A 12,045-nucleotide genomic window follows, 5' to 3' on the forward strand; every position below is an offset into this window, starting at 1 on the left:
AACGCGACGTACATGCCGCTGCTATAGTTGGCCTTAAGCATCCTCCGGCTGACTCCCAGGCCCCTTTAAGAAAGGTATCTGCTCTTTTGTCAAGAGGGTCTTTCAAGGTTCCCATATCCTCGAATGGTAATGCGAACTTTTTCGAGGCCTTAGCTACCGCAACATCGAGTTTGGGGGCTTTATCCCACGAAACCGAAGCTTCTTCTTCAAAGGGGTATTTCCTTTTAATAGAGGGAACCGATGCATTTTTTCTCTCAGGTTTCTCCCACTCCTTCTTAATTAGCGTTTGAATATTTTCATTAAGGGGAAATACCTTACGCTTTTTTTGGGAAAGACCACCAAACATAATGTCCTGTACCGTTTTATCAGGACGAGGATCTAACACCCCCATCGTCGATCTTACAGCCTTTACAAGGCCGTCAACCTCATCTAGGGGGAAGCAATGACGACCCCCACTTTCACTGTCTGAAGAGGAGGGGGATGAATCTTGCGTATCCGAGTTTTTACTCTCGGAGCTAGAAGAGTCGGAATTTCTATCAGGAGCTGATTTCTTAGTAGATCTCCTGTCGCTTTTAAGGGAGTTAAACACCGTCTCAACCTCCGCTTTAATTACAGAGCGTAACTCAGAGGCGAAGTTCGGGGTCTCCTCACAGAGGACTCGCTCAATACAGGAGTCGCATAATTTCTTCTCCCAGGACTGTGGTAATGCTTTCTCACATAAGGGGCATGTTCTATTTTTCATCTTCCCCGTTCTCTTCCTCGCCTAAGATAAGGGAGAAGGGGAACCCCAATTACAAAAAATGAGCTTTCACGAAGATCACTCACCAATCTGACGCAGCCACAGGTACCGGTTCTGGAGGAGGGGTAGGATCCTGAGGCGTATGATCCGTGGCCGGCCGCAGGTTTACCGCACTGGAACTACATGGTGTGGAATGGCTACTGGATCGGGAACTTCGGTTGCTTGCAGAAGTTCTCTTCCCCTGGGCATCTGGTTTCTGGCGCTGACGACGGCGCTGCTGCTGCTGCGGTGGCGGCGGTGGCTGGAGCTGCTGATCGCTGTCTTCCATCTTGGAACAGCATGCAGCAAGGGTCTGTCAAGTGCACCTTCTTTTTAAAGGGTGGCGCTTGGTCCCCTCCCCCTGTGGCTGCACTGTTTGGGGGAAGCGTTTTTTTTTTTTTTTTTTTCCTTTCTAGCCACTGCGCATGCGCGCGCAGCCAGACGACCCGGAAATGAAGGATTCTGGTTCCGGGGCAGCGCCATCTTGGTGTAGCCATTTACCTCACTGCCCCCGAACCGGAAGTTCCTCCACTACTTCCGGTGCGGCGACATCTTGGATCCTGGCGTCCTGCGGCAGTGTGCTGGAGCGCTCCAACTCCTATCCGGAGTGGCGGCGGCGCTTCCCCCCGCTCACGCTTTCGGACCCCTCGGTCGAAGTCGTGGCGGCCTCGGATACCGGACCAGCCGTGGCAGGGGCCTCCCCGCCGCCAGAACTCGGACTGGCCGGTTCCGGATCTTCGCCAGGTTAGTCTTCCGGTCGTCCATGCCAGGTACCGTCCGAGAAGGTTCCCCGTCAGGGACAGGAAACCAAACTGATGCAGGGGAGAGGTACCGCCCTTTTATCCTGTAAGTTTCCTGTCCCTGAAGGGCGGATCCCCTCTCTCTGGTAGTGCTGTCATGGGCGACTGAGAAGCATTACTTAGCCTATAAGTCCCCTTATGGCGGACTTGACACTCTCCACCAGGAGAAACTTTCCCCCTTAGATATACCTGCCAGAAGCCTGTCATCTAGCCAAATCAGCACTCCTGCTTTGAAATGATGAGGGGCAAACACCCCCAAACACGTGTCTGCAGATGGAGTGCCTGTTTTGACTTATTAGTGATCGCAAACGTGCTCAGATAAGGCTACTTTCACATTTCCGTCGGTACCGTCCCGTCGCAATGCGTCGGGCCGATGTACCGACGGGCGTTGTGAAATAACTGCAAGACGTGGGCAGCGGATGCAGTTTTTCAATGCATTCGTTGCCCATTCTGCAGTCTGGGGAGGAGGGGGCGGAGTTTCGGCCGCGCATGCGCGGTCGAAAATGGCGGACACGTTGCGCAAAAAAAGTTACATTGAACTTTTTTTTTGTGCGTCGCGTCCGCCAATACACGACGGATGCGACGTGTTCCCATCCATCGCGATCTGTCGCTAATACAAGTGTATGGGCAAAAAACGCATCCTGCAAGCACATTTGCAGGATCCGTTTTTTGCCCACATCGACGGATTGCGACGGAGGACAAAAGACGGAAGTGTGAAAGTAGCCTAAGGTGCCGTGCCTGCATGTCTCGACAACTGCAACACATGCAGCTGTAGGGACTCGAGCATGCCGAAGACACTTAGCACACAAACATGCTCAGATAACCCATTATGCGAGCATACTCGCTCATCACTACTTCTTATCTCAAGTCATGGGCAAGGTCTTTTTAACTCCCTCATGACTTTTGACGTACAGGTACGTCAAAAGTTGTGTCCTGGACATTGATACAGGCTCCGCATCTTTCCTTTAATCTCTAGTTTAATCAATTGTCATGTGCCTTTAACAGCCGCGAGTGTAGTGGAGCAGTAACGTGCTCGCGGGGCACCGATAAGTTGCCATGACAGCCGGGATGTCAGAGATGTCCGGTAAAGTTGGCACTGATGATATAGCCAGTCTATGTTTGCTTGATTGGAGAAGGACGGAACTAAAATTATTCATTGTGCACTGAAACTACAGCTACTGCCCAATTCTTGGAATTTGTTTTTGGCCATACAAAAAAAAAAAAGTACCGGTGAGTACAAGCATTTCTGATTTTTTTTTTTTAATGGCACTTGTAAAAGGGAATAGACAGGTTGCAGTATTTAACCCTCCCCCCCCCCCAAAAAAAAAAAAACAAAAACAAAACAAAACAAAAACATTAAAATCTACATAATATATGCTGTGTCAGATGATCTCAGCCTCAAGTCCCTTAAGGGGACTAACACAATAGAAAAAAATACTCTAAGTTTTTAAAAATATTAAGAAAACTCACAAAGTTCAAATCACTCTTTTGCCCCATTAAAAATCAACCAATAATAATAAAAAATACTTATTGGGCATCTCTGTGTTCGCAAACATCTCAACTATCAAAGCAAATTAATTTGGTAAATGGTATAACAAAAAAAAAAAAATAATAATAATTACATTTTTTGCTGGCCCAACATTGCTATAAAATGCAATTAGAGACTATGAAGTCATTGTATCTACCCCAAGATGGTATCAGCAAACCAGCAGCTCAGGGTGCAAAAAATAAGCCCTCACGAATACCCAACAAATGGGGGAAAAAGTAAAAAATACATTGTTGATTTTTTTATGCCGCTTTCACTCCCAAAATAAACAAAAACAATAGCACTATACATGTTTGTTATAAGTTGGAACCCCCCCCCCCCCCAGGGGCCGTGGGGTACTAGGTACCGGGACGTCCGTATTAAAGGGGAAAGGTCTTTAACCTTCGTCAGGCTGCATACGTTAACAGGCTGCTGAGGTACAATCGTGCCTTCATATATACCTCCACTGTGATATTTGGCCAATATATTCTGGACCAAAACTGCAGAGATGTCACGAAATTTCAGCCCTCTACGGCTTTTCGAAAAAAAAAGTTATTGCAATTTTAAAAAAAGGGAATAGTTACAATTGTACCTAGTCAGCCGGATTAAAGGGATAGAGTTTATGTTCGTGACGCCACCTGTGGTGTTCGGTCAGGGTGACCAACACTACTTTAAGGGGTCCGCTGGGGTGATGGTATGGCGACCAGAAGATATACCTTCCCACAGGTGAAGTATGTCCCCAGGGCTTCCCAGTGTGTAGATGGTGAATGGTGCAATGAAGAACGAGGACACAAGGTCTCTTTACCTTTACTGAAGACTTCAGAATCCACAGTCCAGAGCACCAGATCATGGGGCAGGCAGAGTCCGGCTGGTTTGGAGGCAAGTCCAGAGTCCCCTTATCCAGGTGGAAATCAGTAGCCTTCCCTTGCGCTGCGGTGGTGCAGTCCCTTACTGCCTATGGCTTCACATAAGGGTCTCACAGTTGCGATATTTTGCTCTCTCTGTCCCTCTGGCGACTTGAGCCTGTTTATAGGGTCTCTTAGATAACCCAGCTCTGTAGGTGTCACCGTGCCTCCGACAGGTAACCTGCAATTAGCTGTCCTGCCGGTCCCTGAAATAAGGTGTAGAGGTCCTTACTCCCTCAGTGATCCGGCTACCGGGATTTTGCGCCTCAGAAGGAGACAGCTTGAGCGGGACTGGTCCCCTTCTGGTATCCTTTCCTTTGCTTCGACTTCCTTCACGCTCGCTGCAATACAATTCTGTCTTTCAAGGTCTTTTTCCGGGAGCTGCAGCTCTGAGGGCATGCACAGCTCCGTTATCCTTCTGTCCTCAGACGCTGGTCTGGAACTCACTGAGCTGAGCTCAGCCAGCAACTGACTAACTTTCCCTACAGACTACCAGTTATATATATATGGGGAGTGACCTAATAAATAGGAGCAGAAGCTCCCCCTGGTGGTCTGGAGTGTGAAATGTGTTGCATGTTTCTGATACCTGGATGCAGTTATCCTTATTTGCCTCCAAACGAAGCATCACTCTCCTCGAGAGGAAAGCAATACCACTGCGACGACCAGGACCCTGGGGAGCTGCATATGCATACTCATATGGATTTGGAAAATCATATTGCCTATTCAAATTTTACCATATAGTGAACATGGTAAAAAAAAAAAAAATAAATAAAACAATTGTGGAATTGAACTTTGCTTGGAATTTCAACGCACTTGGAATTTCTTTATCTGCTTCCCAGTGCATCACATGATACAATAAATTATAAATTATGTTATTCAAAAGTTCAATTTGTCCCGTAAAAAAAAACAAAAACAAAAAAAACAAACAAGCCCTCATATGGCTTTGAAGAAGCCATTTACATGTCCAAAAATGTAATACTTGATGCAGTAATACTGTTCACCGCTAGATGTCGATATTTGACTGCAATCTATTAACTTATTCTCTGCCTACATGCCCTGCAACAATGATTACACCACAGGTCACACTGCTGTGCAACAAGCAAGTGTATGCCCAACTCCATCCATGGGAACTAAACAGTAGTGTCCTTTTCTTCCATCCTTTAAAACATAAAATGAAAATCTGAAATTGCTGCTTTGCATGATAAACTACTTAACCAAGCCTTGCATTAAAATAGCAGATGTCTGCAGATTTAATTTATACATTCTTTCCAGATTTCTCTTCCATAAACCTAGGCTCTCTCATGATATGTGCACAAGATGTCATGTTCAGGCAGGTCCGCTCTGAAAATCCTCCTGGAAATAGCAATTCAAAACTGCTAAAAAGAAAGAACGCGCGCACTGCAATGTCAAAGCGACTTGCCGTTTATATGTTCCATCTTTTTTCGTTTCCTCCAATCTTGTCACACTTCTAAAGCCGCAAAGTGAGTGAAGGAAGTGACCTGTGTGGTCTTCTGGTGGCTTCACTGATGAGTATTATACTTGAATAACTTGGCGGGTTTGCCAGAGTTTAAAAACTGTTGTATGCTCATACTCCAAGGATATATTGGACATACAGCCATTACATTGGAACCATTCAAGGAAACATCAAATGTCATAGCGAATACGGTGTGTCCTGAGACCAAAGAATAACGTTTACCTTTTTGGGGACTGGATCCGTGAAATCATCCTCCATGTTTGAAAATCTGGGCTAGTGCAGTATTCCCGCAAGTCTTCAAGTGCTTTCTTGGTTTCCTCTTCCCCCTGCCGTCTGTATTCTTCTTCTGACAGCAGACGCGGTGGAGCAGGTTTGTTTCTGGATTTAACGATGGTCCTAAACATTAACAAATAAGATAATTTGCAAACAATTATCCAGTGTCTGCTGGGCTAAGGGGCATTAAATGAGAATTTGCACATACTGGGGGCAGGTTTATGAATGCTGCCTAGCTCTATGACCATTCACACAGACTAGACAGTTACTGTAAAACGCAATTACACAAAACTGTCTGCAATAATATTGTAGGCACTTCATAAACAGCCATAAACAAAACTAAATTTGAACCAAAAGTATAAAGGATCAAATAGAGAAGAGATCCAATGAAAAAAAAAAATAAAAATCAACACTAAAATATTAAGCAGAGAAGTCACAGTAACGGGATGCTAAGAGGTGGCAACCAAAAGACAAGGATGGAATATAAGTAATAAGATAAGAGTGGTATTACATTCCAATTCCTTGCAATGCAGCAGATAGCAAACAAGGAAAAAATAAATTATATATGAAGGATAACTTAGGGACTGTGTACTAATCTCTCAATAGTGTGGAAAAGTCTCCAAATACTGTAGCTAGAAAAAAGGAGCAGTGCAGGAGTCCAGTCAGGTAATGTATACAACTGCAGAATGGAGATAAATAAAGTATAGGGCGGCCAAAGCACTGAGATAGATAGATAGATAGATAGATACACAAGTGACTGAGTATGTATATATGTGTGCAAGAAGGAAAATGGGCTGAAGCAAAAGTTTGGTCACCTTTGGAGATTTGTGTGCTGTGCTCAGACATTGATTTGCCTGTTAGGGTTATGGCTTGTTCACCATCATCGTTAGGAAAGGTTACGTGATCTAGCACGTGCTATCTAGCACTCTGAAAATGATGGAGGTCCACAAAGCTGGAGAAGGCTATAAGAAGATAGCGAAGAGTTTTCAAGTTGCCCCTTCCTCAGTTCAAAATCTAATTAATAAGTGTCAGTTAACAGGAACAATGGAGGCGAAGATAAGGTCTGGAAGACCAAGCAAAATTTCAGGGCTGCTCGTATGATTGTTAGAGAGGAAAATCAGAACCTCCATTTTACTGCAAAAGACCTTCAGAAAGAATTTGCAGACTCTTGAGTTGTGGTACATTGTTCTACTGTTCAGAGACATGCACAAATATTGCCTTCATGAGAGTCATCAGAAGAAAACCTATGCTGCGTCCTCACCATAAAATTCAGCGTCAGAAGTATGTAAAGGAACATCTAAACGAGCCTGATGCAATTTGGAAACAAGTGCTGTGGACCGATGTGGTTAAAAATGGAAGTATTTGGCCACAATGATCAAAAGGTATGTGTGGAGGAAAAAAGGCACGGAATATCAGGAAAAGAACATCTTACCAACCATTTTAAGGTTGGAGTGGATCAATCATGCTTTGGGATTGTGTTGCAGCCACTGCACACACATGACGTCGCCCCACGCCTTCTAATTTGGAGGAACCGGGGATGCAGACAAGTAGGAGGAGGTTTGCAGGGCTCTAGTCTGGCATCCACAAACGACGGGTTCGCTGGACCAAGATCCATCAAATCACTATGCTCAACTTTAACAACAACCAGCCAGTGTTTTCATTTTTAAAGGGCATCACCAGGGAAACATAACGTCACCCAGATAATGTACATAAGGATCTAAGAACAATCTACAGACTTGGGACAGATATTTCTGGTAAAGATGGCATTGATGATATAGCCAGCCTATGTTTGCTTGATTGGAGGAGGACAGAACAATTTATTGTGCACTGAAACTACAACTACTGCCCAATTCTTGGAATTTGTTTTTTGGGCATAAAAAAAGCACCTGTGAGTACAAGCATTTCAGATTTTTTTTAATGACACTTGGAAATAGCAATAGAAGGGTTGCTGTATTTAACCCTCTCCCCCCCCACAAAAAAAACAAACAAACAAAACACAAAAACATTTAAATCTTCATAATATGTTATATGTACCCCAAATTGGTTCCTATAAACAGTGCAACTTGTTCTGCAAAATACAAGGCCTCACAGAGTGCTAACAAAAAGAAAAATGAGCTATGATAGTTGGAGGGGGGAGAAATTTTACATTTCTGGCTAAAATTAGTTACTGGAAGTAAAAAAAAAAACAACAAAAAAACGATTTAAAAAATATGAACGTTTTTCTATATTTTCGGAATAAATAGTTGTTTATTTTTTAACCCCTTCCCCACCTGTGACACAGCGTATGCGTCATGAAAGTCGGTGCCAATCCGACCTGTGACGCATATGCTGTGTCACAGAAAGATCGCGTCCCTGCAGATCGGGTGAAAGGGTTAACTCCCATTTCACCCGATCTGCAGGGACAGGGGGAGTGGTAGTTTAGCCCAGGGGGGGTGGCTTCACCCCCCGTGGCTACAATCGCTCTGATTGGCTGTTGAAAGTGAAACTGCCAATCAGAGCGATTTGTAATATTTCACCTAAAAAACTGGTGAAATATTACAATCCAGCCATGGCCGATGCTGCAATATCATCGGCCATGGCTGGAAACACTTATGTGCCCCCACCCCACCGATCGCCCCCCCAGCCCTCCGATCTGTGGTCCGCTCCCCTCCGTCCTGTGCTCCGCTCCCCCCGTGCTCCAATCCCACCCCCGTGCTCCAATCCAACCCCCCCGCACTCCGATCCCCCCCGCGCACAGCGATCCCCCACCCTGTGCTCCAATCCACCCCCCGTGTTCCGATCCACCCCCCCATGCTCCGATCCACCCCCCCGTGCCCTGATCTCCCCCCCCTTATACTTACCTAGCCTCCCGGGGTCCGTCCGTCTTCTTTGCTGGGCACCGCCATCTTCCAAAATGGCGGGCGCATGCGCAGTGCACCCGCCGAATCTGCCGGCCGGCAGATTCGTTCCAAAGTGAATTTTGATCACTGTGATAAAACCTATCACAGTGATCAAAATAAAAAAAAACAGTAAATGACCCCTTCCCCTTTGTCACCCCCATAGGTAGGGACAATAATAAAATAAATATTTTTTTTTTTCCCCCCACTAAGGTTGGGGTAAGAACTAGGGTTAGGGTATGTGCACACGTATTCTGGTCCTCTGCGGATTTTTCCACAGTGGATTTGATAAATCCACAGTGCTAAACCGCTGTGGATTTATCGCGGATTTACCGCGGTTTTTCTGCGCATTTCACTGCGGTTTTACAACTGCGATTTTCTATTGGAGCAGTTGTAAAACCGCTGCGGAATCTGCAGAAAGAAGTGACATGCTGCGGAATGTAAACCGCTGCGTTTCCGTGCAGTTTTTCTGCAGCATGTGTACAGCGATTTTTGTTTCCCATAGGTTTACATTGAACTGTAAACTCATGGGAAACTGCTGCGGATCCGCATCGTTTTCCGCAGCGTGTGCACATACCTTTAGAATTAGGCTATGTGCACACGCTGCGGATTCGCTGCAGTGTTCCATCAGGTTTACAGTACCATGTAAACATATGGAAAACCAAATCCGCTGTGCCCATGGTGCGGAAAATACCGCGCGGAAACACTGCGTTGTATTCTCCGCAGCATGTCAATTCTTTGTGCGGATTCCGCAGCGTTTTACACCTGTTCCTCAATAGGAATCCACAGGTGAAATCCGCACAAAAAACACTGGCAATCCGCGGTAAATCCACAGGTAAAACGCAGTGCCTTTTACCCGCAGATTTTTCAAAAATGGTGCTGAAAAATCTCATACGAATCCGCAACGTTGGCACATAGCCTTAGGGTTAGGGTTGGGTTGGAATTAGGGTTGTGGTTAGGGTTAGGGGTGTGTTGGGGTTAGGGTTGTGATTAGGGTTACGGCTACAGTTGGGATAAGGGTTAGGGGTGTGTTGGAGTTAGAATTGAGGGGTTTCCACTGTTTAGGCACATCAGGGGGTCTCCAAACGCAAAATGGCGCCACCATTGATTCCAGCCAATCTTGTATTCAAAAAGTAAAATGGTGCTCCCTCACTTTCGAGCCCCGATGTGTGCCCAACATATGGGGTACCAGCATACTCAGGACAAACTGCGCAACAATTACTGGGGTCCAATTTCTCCTGTTACCCTTGAGAAAATAAAAAATTGCTTGCTAAAACATCATTTTTGAGGAAAGAAAAATGATTTTTTATTTTCACGGCTCTGCGTTGTAAATGTCTGTGAAGCAATTGGGGGTTCAAAGTGCTCACCACATATCTAGATAAGTTCCTTGGGGGGGGGGGTCTAGTTTACAAAATGGGGTCACTTGTGGGGGGTTTCCACTGTTTAGGCACACCAGGGGCTCTGCAAACTCAACGTGACGTCCGCAGACCATTCCATCAAAGTCTGCATTTCAAAAGTCACTACTTCCCTTCTGAGCCCCAACGTGTGCCCAAACAGTGGTTTACCCCCACACATGGGGTACCAGCGTACTCAGGAGAAACTGGACAACAACTTTTGTGGTCCAATATCTCCTGTAACCCTTGGGAAAATAAAAAATTCTGGGCTAAAAAATTATTTTTGAGGGAAGAAAACGTATTTATTATTTTTACGGCTCTGCGTTATAAACTTCTGTGAAGCACTTGAGGGTTCAAAGTGCTCACCACACATCTAGATTAGTTCCTTTGGGGGTCTAGTTTCCAAAATGGGGTCATTTGTGGGGGGATCTCCAATGTATAGGCACACAGGGGCTCTCCAAACGCGACATGGTGTCCGCTAATGATTGGAGCTAATTTTCCATTTAAAAAGCCAAATGGCGTGCCTTCCCTACTGAGCCCTGCCGTGCGCCCAAACAGTGGTTTACCCCCACATATGGGGTATCTGCGTACTCAGGACAAACTGGACAACAACATTTGTGGTCCAATTTCTCCTAATACCATTGGCAAAATAGGAAATTCCAGGCTAAAAAATCATTTTTGAGGAAAGAAAAATTATTTTTTATTTTCATGGCTCTGCGTTATAAACTTCTGTGAAGCACCTGGGGGTTTAAAGTGCTCAATATGCATCTAGATAAGTTCCTTGGGGGGTCTAGTTTCCAAAATGGGGTCACTTGTGGGGGAGCTCCAATGCATAGGCACACAGGGGCTCTCCAAACGCGACATGGTGTCCGCTAACAATTGGAGCTAATTTTCCATTCAAAAAGTCAAAAGGTGCGCCTTCCCTTCCAAGCCCTGCCGTGTGCCCAAACAGTGGTTTACCCCCACATATGAGGTATCGGTGTACTCAGGAGAAATTGCCCAACAAATTTTAGGATCCATTTTATCCTATTGCCCATGTGAAAATGAAAAAATTGAGGCGAAAAGAAATTTGTGAAAAAAAAAGTACTTTTTCATTTTTACGGATCAATTTGTGAAGCACCTGAGGGTTTAAAGTGCTCACTAGGCATCTAGATAAGTTCCTTGGGGGGTCCAGTTTCCAAAATGGCGTCACTTGTGGGGGAGCTCCAATGTTTAGGCACACAGGGTCTCTCCAAACGCGACATGGTGTCCGCTAAAGAGTGCAGCCAATTTTTCATTCAAAAAGTCAAATGGCGCTCCTTCCCTTCCAAGCCCTGCCGTGCGCCCAAACAGTGGTTTACCCCCACATATGAGGTATCAGCGTACTCAGGACAAATTGGACAACAACTTTCGTGGTTCAGTTTCTCCTTTTACCATTCGGAAAATAAAAAAATTGTTGCTGAAAGATCATTTTTGTGACTAAAAAGTTAAATGTTCATTTTTTACTTCCATGTTGCTTCTGCTGCTGTGAAGCACCTGAAGGGCTAATAAACTTCTGGAATGTGGTTTTGTGCACCTTGAGGGGTGCAGTTTTTAGAATGGTGTCACTTTTGGGTATTTTCAGCCATATAGACCCCTCAAACTGACTTCAAATGTGAGGTGGTCCCTAGAAAAAATGGTTTTGTAAATTTCGTTGTAAAAATAAGAAATCGCTGGTCAAATTTTAACCCTTATAACTTCCTGGCAAAAAAAAAATGTTGTTTCCAAAATTGTGCTGATGTAAAGTAGACATGTGGGAAATGTTATTAACTATTTTGTGTCACATAACTCTCTGGTTTAACAGAATAAAAATTAAAAATGTGAAAATTGCGAAATTTTCAAAATTTTCGCCAAATTTCCGTTTTTATCACAAATAAACGCAGAATTTATTGACCTAAATTTACCACTAACATGAAGCCCAATATGTCACGAAAAAACAATCTCAGAACCGCTAGGATCCATTGAAGCGTTCCTGAGTTATTACCTCATAAAAGGGACACTG

General features: G+C 44.8%; 1 protein-coding gene across 1 annotated transcript in view; it reads right to left on the bottom strand.

The window, feature by feature from the left end:
* NEMP1 (nuclear envelope integral membrane protein 1) overlaps nucleotides 1–12,045 on the bottom strand; it is a 57,631-nt gene that overhangs the window by 18,038 nt on the left and 27,548 nt on the right. Inside the window, 1 exon segment of the mRNA XM_069758534.1 lies at nucleotides 5,705–5,878. Within this exon segment, the coding sequence (XP_069614635.1) occupies nucleotides 5,705–5,878 (174 nt within the window).

This window comes from Ranitomeya imitator, chromosome 3 (genome assembly GCF_032444005.1).
Source record: "Ranitomeya imitator isolate aRanImi1 chromosome 3, aRanImi1.pri, whole genome shotgun sequence".
Lineage (NCBI taxonomy): Eukaryota > Metazoa > Chordata > Amphibia > Anura > Dendrobatidae > Ranitomeya > Ranitomeya imitator.